The 14,274-nt window shown below is 36.8% G+C and overlaps 1 protein-coding gene across 1 annotated transcript; it reads left to right on the forward strand.

Moving 5' to 3' along the window:
- Positions 1-201: 201 nt before the first annotated feature.
- Positions 202-6,567, forward strand: LOC136802011 (uncharacterized). Its single transcript, XM_067058711.1, has 2 exons — positions 202-6,281; positions 6,540-6,567. Exon 1 carries the CDS (start codon positions 212-214, stop codon positions 5,792-5,794), a length of 5,583 nt encoding a protein of 1,860 aa, XP_066914812.1. The 5' UTR covers positions 202-211; the 3' UTR covers positions 5,795-6,281; positions 6,540-6,567.
- The last annotated feature ends 7,707 nt before the right edge of the window (positions 6,568-14,274 follow it).

Below are 14,274 nucleotides of genomic sequence, written 5' to 3' on the forward strand. Positions count from 1 at the left end.
ACGTTCACTCTAAAACCTATGATTCAACCATAAAGGAAGTCGGTGAGTTCATTATTGAATGCAAAAATCACAAGACAAATCATCAGGCTCAAATGGAGAAGGCATTGGGTGATCAAACCAAGTTACAAGAAAAATCACAGCAATTTATTGTTGATGACACAAACATTCTTCTGAACAGACTTGAAGTGATTTTCAACAAAATCTTAACGGGATGTCCGACACAGAAATTCTTCATCTCAAATCACAGCTATCAGATCACGACAAATCATTACGAGTTATTTCCGAAAAATACCAAGAACTTCTCAAAACACCATCAGCCAACGTGGAATTGGAATCTCAAATATCAGAAATTGGTGAGAAGTACATTGAGTTGAGCAACCTAAAAGGAACCTTTATTGATTACCTCAATGAACAGTTTACAGATCGAGAGATTGAAAAGTACAAATCTTTCAAAGAATCCAACCTCAACATCAAGATTGAAAAATTTTCAGGGTATGAATCAATAGACATTTATACGTTCAGATCAAATTTTGAGAAAGTTCATCTACGAAATACGCCAAAGAAACTCTTACCTGATTTACTTATAAACAATCATTTATCTGAACCTGCCTTATCACTTGTTAAAGGCTTAACTGACATTGAAATTATCTGGAATCGCCTAGTTGAAGCTTATGGCAACTCCAAAATGCTTGTATCTCGTAAACTTGCTGACATAAAGAAGTTGGATCCAATCAAAACCAGACACGATCCTGCCAAAATCTTACGAACTATCACTGGACTGATCAAAGTACTGAGAGACTTAATTTCTCTTGCTGAGCAACATAAAATTGAAAATCAACTTTACTACGGCGATTGTTTGGATCAAGTGTACCAACTCTTGGACGACACCAGATTGGACAAATGGCTAGCAACAATCTGTGAGGAAGAGATCACTGAGAAACAAAAGTGGTCAAATCTCATCATCTTCCTGGAGAAGGACGTCAAACTTCTCCAGCAAAAGCAACTCATCAAACTCCCAACCAACAAAGACGATAAAGATGGCAAGTCAAAATCAGGCAAATCAGGATATGGAAGTCATCATGTCCCACCAAGTCAAGACCCTGAACCAGCTTGCTACTTCTGCGACGGCAAATGTCCATCTGAGCATATTCAAACAAGAGGACCATGGGGGAAGATGGTAACTCAATATTTTGCCTGTAAACAATTTGTCGACAATACTCCACGTGAACGACTGTCAACTCTGAAGCGCAAAGGATTGTGCTTCCAATGTCTACTACCCGGAGCAAAATTGTCAGAAGGCAAACACAGAGATGGAAGGTGTCAATATGAATTTGTCTGCAAGCACCCAAGTCATTCATCATGGACTGTTAAGAAGCACGTATTAGTCTGTGATGATCACAAAGATACAGATGACAATCAAACTCTTCTTCAACGTTTTAAAGACAAATTCATCAATCGAAATCAACAGCTTCCAACCTTCGTCAAGGAGATCAAAGTCTCATTTCACACTGACTGTCACATCAATGCCATGCCATCTGACAACATCCATCATTCAAGCCCTGGCATCTACCTATTACAACAAATTTTGGTCAACAATCAGAAGTTCACAGTATTCTTCGACAATGGCTGCAGTGACTTTGTCATTCGAAAATCTGCAGTCAACCGATTAGGATCATATGCTACCCAAATCTTCAGTGGAAGTGTCAACATTGGTGGTGTGGGTGGAACATCAACTCAATCCTCACATGGCATCTATCTTGTCAACCTACCTCTGCACGATGGTGACATGATCCCGATGAGAGGTATATGCCTTGATCAGATTACGCAAACATTTCCAGTGTATCCTCTCACACCAGCAATATCAGATCTACAAAGAGCCTACTCAACAACTGGTGATGTATCAAAACTCCCATCGCTTCCACAATCCATTGGCGGAGACGTCGACATCATGATTGGCGTCAGGTACTTGAATGTCCATCCCAAACTCATCTTCCAAATGTCAACTGGCTTATCAGTATTCGAATCTGTTTTCAATGGTCCAGACGGTAGAGGTGTACTTGGTGGTCCACATTCATCATTTGACGAGATCCACAAGAAGCATTACAACACACTCTTCAATCTGAGGTTACCAATGCTGACCTACTTTGCATCCCTATCATTCATTGGTCACGGTAATGACAAATTCGACATCAACCCAGAAGTCCAATCACATCACATGTTCGATCTTGCAGAGAAGACAGGTAGTGAAATTCTATACCGATGCGTTAACTGTCGGAACTGCAAGGATTGCAAGAGCCACGGTGCAACCGAGAATATCAGCATCAAAGAAGAGGTGGAGCAACACCTCATTGCCAAGTCGATTCACATCAATGAAGAAACAAACATCATCACAGCAAAACTTCCATTCACTCACAACCCGGATGTAAAGCTTGCACCCAATAAAGACAAAGCCTTGAAAGTATATCAACAACAATTACGCAAACTCAACAGGAAGGAGAACCTCAAAGACAAGGAGGATATCATCAACTCCGAAAAGAAGTTACAAAATCTCGGATTTGTCGATTATGTACGCAATTTGCCAAATGACATTCAACGTCAACTTCAGATTCAGACGAAGCATTTCATCCCATGGCGAGCGGTATGGAAGCCAGGATCAGTCAGCACCCCATGCCGAGTCGTATTTGACGCCTCATCACAGACATCAACCGGCTTCAGTTTAAACGACATCATTGCAAAGGGTCGCAACAACATGAACCTTCTCCAAGAAATCGCTATTCGCTTCTTGATCCACAGAGCTGCATTCACCACAGATGTATCCAAGATGTACAACACTGTCAAATTGTGTGAAGAACACTGGTGTTATCAACGATACGTATGGCAAGAGGAGCTTGATCCACAAAGAATACCAGAGGAAAAGGTGATAAAGACTTTAATTTACGGTGTTCGATCCGCAGGGAATCAATCTGAATATGCCCTCCGAGAAATTGCCAGACTATCACAAGACCTGTATCCAGAGGCATCCAAGATCATTCTCAATGATACATATGTAGATGATTGCGTCAGTGGAGAAGATTCAATCGAACTTGCACGTCAACGCTCTCAGGAGCTCGAACAAGTCGTCAACAAAGGTGGATTCAAGTTAAAAGGTATCGTCATCTCAGGAGAAGATCCACCGGAGACAATGAGTGAAGATCAACAGAGTGTAACCGTTGCAGGAATGAAGTGGTTTCCAAAGCAAGATGTCATCTCATTGAACATTGGGGAAATGAACTTTGCTCCAAAGAGAAGAGGAAAGAAATCAGCATCATCAACCAACATCATCCCTGACAAGCTAACAAGACGTCACTGCGCATCAAAAGTCGGGGAAGTTTTCGATCTTCTTGGAAGAGTTACTCCCATAACCGCACAGTTCAAGCTTGATCTTCATGACCTTGTTATCCAAAAGTTCGACTGGGACGATGTGCTTCCTGATCACCTTCGCAAACTTTGGATCAACAATTTTGAGATGATGCAAGAAATCAACCAACTTAAATATCAAAGGACAATCGTACCACCTGATGCTATCAACCTTGAAGTTGAGACCCTGGACTTTGCTGATGCAAGCCAATCCCTTGTATGTGTCGCAATTTATGCAAGATTCAAGCGTCAATCCGGAACCTACTCATCTCAACTCGTTTTGTCGCGATCACGGATTGTCCCAGAAGGAATGTCTCAACCACGCGCAGAGTTATATGCTGCCTTACTGAATTCACACACTGGCGAAGTTGTCCGAAAATCACTTGAGAATTGGCACCAATCTGCAATCAAATTTTGCGATAGCCAAATCGTTCTTCACTGGCTCAGCAATGACAAAAAGACGTTGAAACAATGGGTTCGTAGCCGAGTTATCGAAAGTTTACGTTTCACACAATCCAATCAATGGTTCTACGTTCAAAGTGATCATATGATCGCAGATATTGGCACTAGAAGAGGACCTTCAATCCCTGATGTCGATAATGATTCTCGTTGGTTCAAAGGAGATCCTTGGATGAAACTCAACTATTCGGAAATGCCAATCGTCAAGATTTCCGATATCAAGATGTCCAAATCTGAAGAGTCTCAAGCAGCCGTAGAAATTTATCACTCTGAGGTTCATCACTCCAAGCAGTCAAACCCAATTATAAGGATCATGGATGAAGTTAACAAACGTCTGGAATTCAGCAACTACCTGATATCACCGCTCAAGTATCAGTTTCGAAAAGTCGTGAACATCATGGCAATCATCTTCAAATATTTCAGAGCATTGAGGAAAAGAAGAAAATCACCAACCAATTCACCACTTCCTCTCAAAGCTGATTCATCATTTGTCTTCCTAGTTGAGGAGGACATAACATCTGCAAAGAATTATTTCTTCCGAAAAGCCACCCAAGAGATCAAGAAGTTTCTACCATCAAAAGGAATCAAGGACATCACATCAGAGCAACACGGTATCCTGAAGTACACCGGTCGGATTCTTGACACTAATGACATCACAATTGTTGGCAGATTTACCAATTCAATGAGAGACTTATCTTCATCAACATTCCGTGTACCTGTTTTGGACAAATTCTCACCAGTAGCAGTAGCAATTGTCAACAACATCCATTGGTATCACATCACCGCAAAACACTCCGGTGTGGAAACTACTCTACGATTTGTTCATCTTCAAGCCTACATCATTGAGGGACGGTCACTTGTGAAGATGGTACGCAGATCATGTCAAAGATGTCGCTATCTGTTGAAAAGAGCCGTAGACGTTGCAATGGCACCGGTCTCCAGACACAATCTCACCATTGCCCCCGCCTTCTATTCAACTCAAGTTGATCTTTGTGGACCATTCGATTCATACTCAGCACACCACAAACGCACTACAGTCAAGATATGGCTTCTCGTTTTCTGCTGTGCCACAACTTCAACAACAAACATAAAAGTTATGGACGATTACAGCACTCAGTCGTTCATCCTTGGCTTCACAAGATTTTCATGTGAAGTAGGATATCCGAAAACCCTACTTTGCGACGCTGGCAGTCAACTCATTAGAGGCTGTCAAGACATGCGGTTCAGCTATCTCGACGTCAAACATCAACTCTTCATCAGTAATCAAGTTGATTTCGAAGTTTGTTCTGTTGGTGCTCATAACGAACACGGCAAAGTTGAACGAAAGATCCGTGAAATCAATTCATCCATCAATGTTGCACACCGACAAAAGTTATCTACACTTCAGTGGGAGACACTTGCTTCCTCTATCGCCAACAGCATCAATAATATGCCCTTAGCCATCAAGGGTACAATCGGAGATCTGGAAAACCTCGATATTCTAACGCCAAATCGCCTCAAGCTTGGTCGAAACAATGAAAGATCACCAGTTGAACCAGTTCAGCTTGTAAGCAATCCGAGCAAGCTTGTTGATGAAAATTGTAAGATATTCAGTTCATGGTTTGAGAATTGGCTTTTGTCACACGTCCCAAAATTACTGAAACAGGAGAAATGGTTTACTACGAGTCATGAAATCAAAATTGGAGATATTGTTTTATTTTTGAAAAATGATTCGAAAATATCTTCAACGTATCAGTATGGAAAGGTTGTTAATGTTGAATTTAGTTCCGATGGTTTGGCTCGTCATGCTAGTGTACGTTATATGAATGCTAATGAGAAAGTATTTCGTGAGACACGTCGTTCCACACGAAATTTAGTTATCATCAATCATGTCGATGAAGTTGATTTGTTTTATGAATTGGGAAAGAACACTTTAAAGAACTTTTCAAAAATCAAATAAAATTTTTTTTTGTCTTTATGGGGGGAGTGTAGAAAAATCAGTCAATTTTCATATTATATAATACACACAAAAAATTTATTCAGGTTATTTTCATTTTCATTAAATTTATCATATTTGTTCAATGTAGGTCGTTTTGTCAATGTTTACATTTTATACTCAATGTAGGTCATTTTTGTCAATGTTTACATTTTATACTCAATGTAGGTCATTTTGGTAATGTTTATTTTCAATGTAGGTCTGTATTTTATACATTGTTTACATTTCTACCATTTTGATGAGTCATCACTTTTTGGTGTCCAGTCCACATGAGGCTAGACTAGGGCTTGCATGCTTCTTCATGTCATTCACAATCAAGCTCACAAGGAGTAAGGAGCTCAAATTAAAACTCTAATTTTTTCAATATGGTCAACATTCAATACTTTCAATAGTCAAGTTCAGACTTTGAAAATCAGACAAAAATTCACAATGCTTTCATGCTGGCAGGCTGGTAGGTTTTGCTTTCTTCTTTCTGCCTTTTGCTTTTTGCCTGTCAGTTGTGGCCATTTTGTTTTCATAGCATGCTTTGGCGGCCATCTTGGATTTTCAGCATGCTTAGGTTAGGTCATCTGGACTTAGATTTTCTCAAACATTTTCAATATTTATTTTTCTAATCAATTCAATTTCAAGACTTAACTTTGTCAATCAAATTTATTTCATTTAAATCAATCAATCAAATACTTATTAGTTTATCATATTTCATTTTCAGTTTGAACATACGTCAACAACGTTACAAATACCTGTCGTCTGAATCATTGACCCCCTCAACCGCCCTTGGGTAGTCTCAGTCATCATTTCGACCCTCATATAACAACGCTTCTAACTCGAGATATTGAATTCTGCTCCCCGACTATATTTACCTTCCCCAAACATCGAAGACGCCTCTACTAATCAAAGTAAATGAGATAAGATAAGATAAAACCTTAAAAAATCAACCAGAATTTACAACATTTCGTCCAAAGCAAAAGACATGCTTTTCTCGCCGCCATCTAGCCTGGATATCCAGCCCGTAAACTTTTTTTGATTTTGATATTTCTAATGTTTACGGTCTGGTTTACCTAGATCGTCCTGAGGATGATTATGCGGATATTCTGATTGGTTGGGTCTAAGCAAATCAGAGATCTGAATGGTGGCGCGCGTATAAGAAATTATGCGAGCCGACTTGAAGTGTCCGCCTAAGTATTTGGATGGATCGCGTGGTCGATCAGCAAGGCATGTATGCTGCTTTGCAAATCTCCCTGATTTTTCTTCTTCAAAGCAAATAACAATAGAATGCCTTATTATCTCCCTTGGGTGTTTGACCACGCATCCAAATAAAAATAACAACAAGAAGCCCGTTGGGCGTGAAGGCCCAGGAAAAGCGAAATTTTCGTTATTTTTACGAATTTCAGAATTTCTAAAAATTCAAAATTTTTTAACACGATTTCAAATAAAAACAAAATGAAAAATAATTCGACAAGGATAACTCTCCCTTTTTTCATTTCTTAGAACAGGGAAGTGAAAAAATAAACGAAACATAATGTAGTCAATGAAAAATGAATTGAATGTTGAAAGCTGGAAACTTTCTACCCGAAGGTAAACAATCAAATCCAAAATATCATCAAATTCCATAAGAAACAACATCAAAAAATGCAAAAATGGTGCCACATCGATTTATTGAGCTTCTTTGTTGTATTGTCTTTGTTCATGTTCTCCCTCTTTCCTCAATCAAGGTCAATTCGACTTGAAAACAATTATGTGAGTTGAGTTTGAATAATCCAAGCAATCAACGACCGTTATGACCATTTCATTTAATGTGTACAAGCATCATGAAAAAAGTTCCAATCTTGTTCAAATTTACACATGAGCTGCATTTTAGTCTCCATTGCCATATTCCATTAATAATCGGTATTTGAAATAATTCTGTGTCGAGTTTGAAAAATCAAACCACCAATTCGTTAAACGAGACAGATCTAGAAATAACCATTTTCACATGTAGCATATCATGAAAAAAGTTCCAATCTTGTTCAAATTTACACATGAGCTGCATTTTAGTCCCCATTGCCATATTCCATTTAATCGGTATTTGAAATAATTCTGTGTCGAGTTTGAAAAATCAAGCCACCAATTCGTTAAACGAGATAGACAGATGTAGAAATAACCATTTTCACACATAGCATCATGGAAAAAGTTCCAATCTTGTTCAAATTTACACATGAGCTGCATTTTAGTCTCCATTGCCATATTCCATTTAATCGGTATTTGAAATAATTCTGTGTCGAGTTTGAAAAATCAAGCCACCAATTCGTTAAACGAGACAGATCTAGAAATAATCATTTTCACACGTATAGCATCATGGAAAAAGTTCCAATCTTGTTCTAATTTACACATGAACTCCATTTTAGTGTCCATCAACAAATTCCAGAATCAATTTACTTGAAATGATTCTGTGTCGATCAAGTTTGAAAATCATGCCACATCCCTAGCCATTGTGATTGTCACTGACCATTGTTAACAGCGACAGATCCATAAGTAACCTTGTGTAGCATAAAGAAATATTCAAATTTACACATGAGCTGCATTTCTGTTTATTCATTTTTATGTTAGAAGCCATTATTTCCTAAAAATAAAGTCTTTTTTAAAACAAGAAACTAAAAATGAAAGTGATTCTAGGTAGAATTTTCACTCAGAAAGCTTTGTGAAAACTATATGATATGACAGAATGTTGAAAAAGTTTACAACGAAAAATCACTACAAAGTTTCTTTGGTTTGAAAGTCTCTTGACCACTAAAGCAAAGAAAATGTTTAAGATAGTATGAATCAACAGATGAAATCAATCTCCTCGCTTCGACCGCCATCTTGTTTTGTTTTGAAAACGTTTGTTGTTTAAGGAGCGCGGAATCAGAAAATATATCTTTTCTAGCCAGTATCCAACTTTTGCAAGCTTTTCCCTGCCCAGACGGCAAAAAGTGTGGTACTGGTATTAAGCGCCGTTTCTACCAAAACAGACAGACAGACAGAAGGAAACACGGACAAAAAAATAGTGACACTCTCTTTAAAGGCCCACTCGCTAGCGCTGGGCCAATAATGGTAGGGATGAAGTGGGAAGATCAAAACATGGGAATTTTTAGATGTTCTGGTTGTTTTCTTTTCATACTTGCTTAGATATCTTGTTTTAATTTTCTTAATGACATGGTTGCACCGTGTAAAGAACTAAAGGTACTGTATATCTTTATTTTGCTTCAATTCTTCTTTTCTGTTTGCCAATTTTGTAGTGCTGTTTTGGGTCGGAAGTTTTGTTTTGATAATTTTTTTTCTCCAAAATTCACTTTGCACTTTCTCTGTCTAACAGACTTTCCACCACACTGTCTATATTTTATGGTCAAGGCTGCCATTCTAAATTGATTTATCACTGCTGGGGTACCATCTTAAAATTATGCATGTCATTATGTGCATATATTTATTTGCAGCCATGGGATCCATGCAGGAAAATCTGTCATCAGGGGTTCACCTGATTTTTAGGTGAACCAAGCTCTATAATTTAGAACTTTTTCTGGCTGAGGTAAAACTTATTTTTTCTAAAATTTTGAGCTTGGATATCCAGGCTACCCGCCATCTTGTTTTAGAATGAGAATTATTTTTGGTTCCAGTTCCCACGGTCTTTTTTTCATACAATCAGATCCCGTGATTTTTCTCTAGTCCAATAACACTGCAGGATTTGAGTCATGTGACATCTCTATTGAAAAACCTGTGCGGAATAAAATAGAAATACAGGAGGTCACACTACTGGCTACAGGAACTGAAAGCAAATAATTAAGGCCAATATTTTTGGTTTTTCTGAAGGACAAAAGGTATAGGAAGCTTTACTGAAAGAGGGATAAGGCTGGGACTACCTTAAAGGAAGAAATTTTGGTGGAAAGAAAATTTGGCGGATTTGGCAGATTTGGCCAGAATCCGCCAAATTAAGTTCCTGCCAAAATTTCTTTTTTCCGCCATCCGCCAAATTAAATTCCAGCCAAATTAAACTTTTTGAAAATATGATCTCTTTTAAGGTGTTTTTGGATTTTTTTGCTGTTTTTACGCCATTTTAAGGATAAAATTTTCAGCAAACGCCAAATTAATTTCCCGCCAAATTTAGTTTTTTCGTCCATCCGCCAAATTAAATTCCATCTAAAAATCTTTTTCGGCCATCCGCCAAATTAAATTCCCGGCAAAATTTCTTCCTTTAAGGTATATATTTAAAAGAAAGTACGGTGGTGGCACAGTTTTCAAATTTAAAATATGCATGCGCACTAAGGGATCTTCGACAAAAAACTTTCGAATTTTTTATTGGCATTGGGCCGATAAGGGGGTGGGGGGGTCCAACTACATACCGAAGGCGGACAAGATTGGAGGAAATTGTGTTTTCGAAGATGTAAAAGTTGGATTTGAAAAATTTTGGCCGATAAGAGCAAGGGGGGGAGGGGGTCTGAAGCTTATCGGCCCAATGCTGATAAAAAATTTGAAAGTTTTTTGTCGAAGACCCCTAACTGCATGCATTCATATGCAACATATTGCATTCCTTATTGGACAATATGTTTAAAAAAATATGAAAATATTGTTTCTTGTTGATAAAACCTTCAAAATAGCTTTTAAATCAATAAAATTTCTGAGCTAAAAAGGTAACACAGTTCAAAAGGCACCAGAGTTGAAAGATTTTGGATTTTTAGGTTATTTTGCCGAAAATGGCTAAAAGTAACATTTTCATTAAAAATGACCGACCTAGATTTTTATTTAGGTGAAAATGATTAAAGTAAGGTTTGGAAATTAAACTTTAGTAGGTTAACTACCCGCTGTTGTTATTTGCGAAAATTGCCCACCGTTAAACCAAAGATATTAGCTAAAGAAGTAAGATGTTACAATATTAGCCAGTTTGTCCTTTTATTTGTCAGTAAAGTCATAATATTGTCTCAAACAAAGCATCAAGTAAACAGTCTATTGCCTTTTGATAAAGGATTCATTGATAAATAAATAAAATCTGGCTTAAAAGGAACAGAACATTACAACCTTCAAGTCTTGTTACACCATTAGCCAATGAACTTTTTAACCCAAATTCATTGCTAATAACATCTCCTTCAACCCCCTAATGATGCCAATGTACCGTTTTTTATGTGAATATTACCTTAACAGCTGTTTTGGAAATCATTAGCCAGCTTTTTTTGAAAGTTGCAATGTTACATCATTAACCAGCTTCTGGCAAGGTTCAAATCATCATAACTTGAGATATACTTAACCATAGAAATTGTTGTTACAAAATTTGCCAAGAGAAATCTAATGAGCTAACCATCATGTAATTTTCCCCGTTAAAAAGATATAGGCCAGTATAGGCTAATTTTGTAACATTGGTATGAAATGTCACAAAAACCTCAAAAACTTGCCTTTTTTATGAACATGTCCTATTGCAAAAATTTAATTGTTTTGAAAATTGTCATGATTTGCTTCTCATTCATCATCAAGTCAGGACACTAGAGGAGAGGTGTTATAGGATTAATGTAAGACCCAAGAATATTCACTAATTTTAGCACAATATCTTCTTTACTAGGCTTGAAACATGGCATTACTCGGAATACAATTTGTAATCACTTTGGTGGTCGCACTGTTCCTACAGAAGCTGTCACCGTATTATTCGTTTGCCAGATGGATTATGTGTAGTCGCTTATACCGATATCTTCATCCAAGTAATGAACTGTTAAGGGCCACTGCGGGCAAACCTATCAATCAAGGAGGAAAAGGTAACAAACAATTTCATACACGGGAACAAGTTTTCGCGGAAACTAACAATGCGGTGGTATGAAATTGGACTTTTTGCGATACTTGTTTTTGAAGTAAAAGGTTTTTTTTTATTTTGCCAGGGATTTTTAAGAATTCTTAGGAAAGCTCGTATTCACAGAACTTCAAACCCAAAACTGCTAAAATTGGGTCCTTCAAACTAAAGTTACCTTTAAGGAATTTTCCAAATAGTTTCAAGCAGTTTATTCTGGTTTATCATTATTGGACCTACCCCGGTGGGGTGGAGGTCCTATAAATTAACCCATGTTCGTTCGTTCGTTAGTTAGTGTGTTAGTTACCAGCTTTTCTCGAGATTGGCTCATTAGTTTTTTCTGATTTTTGGCACAAAGGTGCATGACCATAAACCCTCGAATGTGACGGAGCCCGATTTTCGAAAAAAAAATTTTTTGGGCAAATTTGGGCCAAAAAACGGCTTAAAAACGGGTTTTTTGGACTTTGTGAAAAATTAGATCATTAATTTTTTCTGATTTTTAGCATGAAAGTAGGGTACAATCTTAGTTAAAGGATGGCTCAAGCAGATTTTTGCAAAAAAATTTTTTTGGCTCAAAAATCGCATTTTTATCTATAAGAACCACTTTTAATAAGAATACATCAATGTTCTTAGCCATATTATTATTATTATTATTATTTCTATTATTTTTTTTTACGATGAAAATGTCACGGTGGAGGGTAATGGTTAATCTATATCTATAAGAATCACTATTTATGAGCATATATCAATGTTATTAGCCAAATTGTTTTTTTATTATTATTTTTTCTAATAGAAGAAAGTGTCACGGTAGAGTGCGACGGTTTGACTTTTCTGGAAACCATATTTATTAAGCTGTGCATTTTTCTGATAGTGGTTTTTATAAAGAAAAGCGCTTAATAGCTTTTTTATTTCTTTTTCAAAAATCTTTTTCAATAATAGTTTCTCTCAATAGATATGCTTTCATTTTCTTTATTTTTTTGTATTTTGACCAGTTATGTCTTATGTGTTTCATTGTTTCAATGTTCACTGATTAGTTTGATAACCAGGTAGGTCCATAAAAGTATCGCTTGTCTTTTTTAAGGCAATAACAATTTTAAAACATATTACAGTATATATATCTACTCTCTTTAAAAAGATAAAATAAAATGAAAACATATAAAATATAAACTTGTCTTAGACCAATCACACCAAAACGTTTCAAAATGGCACCTTGAAATAAATCAAATATATAGCTAAAATGTAATAACCTCATAGAAATTAAGTTATAGTAGGGGTTTTGTAATAATAACACCAACAATAAAGGCTCTTGTCTTCTCTTTAAAATTATATAAAGTTAAGAGAAGAAAATACTTACTGTGAGATCGGGTAACTTGCATCAGTGGAGGCTAACATACATGCATTAGCCCTCAAATGAAAGACTTGGCTGGTCATTAAAATACAAAGTTAATTCAAAACAAAAATGGTAGAGTAGAGCTGCGAGCGGAGCTGCGTAGTCTATATATTAATACGCTTAAACGTGTGTGTTTACAACGTTTTGTAAAAAGTTTTCGAAAATCTAACAAAGCTCTACAAAGCCTCCTCTTCATGGCGTTGAACCATAATCTTTTTGCACCTTAAGCAGATTTCCTACCACTAGACTAACTTTGAGACCCTAAGATGCTATTTTCTATTCACCAAGTTTGGAGCTTGATGGGTTAAAATAAACCTTCTTCCCAAATTTCTTTTGTCAATTTAAAGAATTCTTATTCAGATGCTCTTTAAAACTTTCTGTTTACAATAGCGGCTCCCTATCACTTTCAAAACTTTTTAAAGTCTTTTAAAGTCACCCTCGAATGTCCAACCACGATGGTTAGCCACGATGGCTAAGAAGATCTAAAATATACTTTTGCTAAGTCATTTATTTAATTGTGGTTAAAAATTGCAATGCAATGTTATCTTTTTTCTCCTTTATTTCCTAAAATCAAAATCAAATCATCGATCGGCGGCTATCTTTCTTCCGTTAGAATTTTTTAGATGTGTAGTGATTCACTGGATTGGGACACGCAGCGTGTGACGCTGCGCATACGGCTAGTTGTATTTTAATAACCAGACAGGTCATTCATTTGAGGGCTATGCATGTTTGCCTCCACTGATGCAAGTTACCTGATCTCACGGTATAAAATGTCTATCTGTCTATAGATGTCTTTGATAGGTTTTGACACTTTTTGACGAAACATATGGAAACCTCAAAAAAATGCTTTCTTGGACAACCTATCACATAAACACAAATTAATTGATAAAAAATAAAATTGAAATAACCTATCTACATTGGAGCACTAAAAGATAACACTACAACAATCCAAACAAGAAATGATGTCGCCGTTAAAACATCAAAAAACATACTCCAAGCCAAAATGCAATGTTTATCAAATACAAGTTCACAGTATCTCGTCAAGAAAACAACCAAAACAATCACACAAGTTTCAAAAGTTTATAAAACCCACAAAACCCCTGCATTAACTTGTTCCTGAGGTAGCTATTGTCCATATAAGAGTTTGTATTCCAAAGCAAATATTTCTTGTACTGCCCATTCTTCTCATCAATTCGTTAACTTGGACCAGTTTCACATCTCAATAGAATGTTAATACCATTAATACCATTTTGCCAGTCATTTAATGTCCAAAGT

This window comes from Clytia hemisphaerica, unplaced genomic scaffold (assembly GCF_902728285.1).
Source record: "Clytia hemisphaerica strain Z4C2 unplaced genomic scaffold, Clytia hemisphaerica genome assembly, whole genome shotgun sequence".
NCBI lineage: Eukaryota > Metazoa > Cnidaria > Hydrozoa > Leptothecata > Clytiidae > Clytia > Clytia hemisphaerica.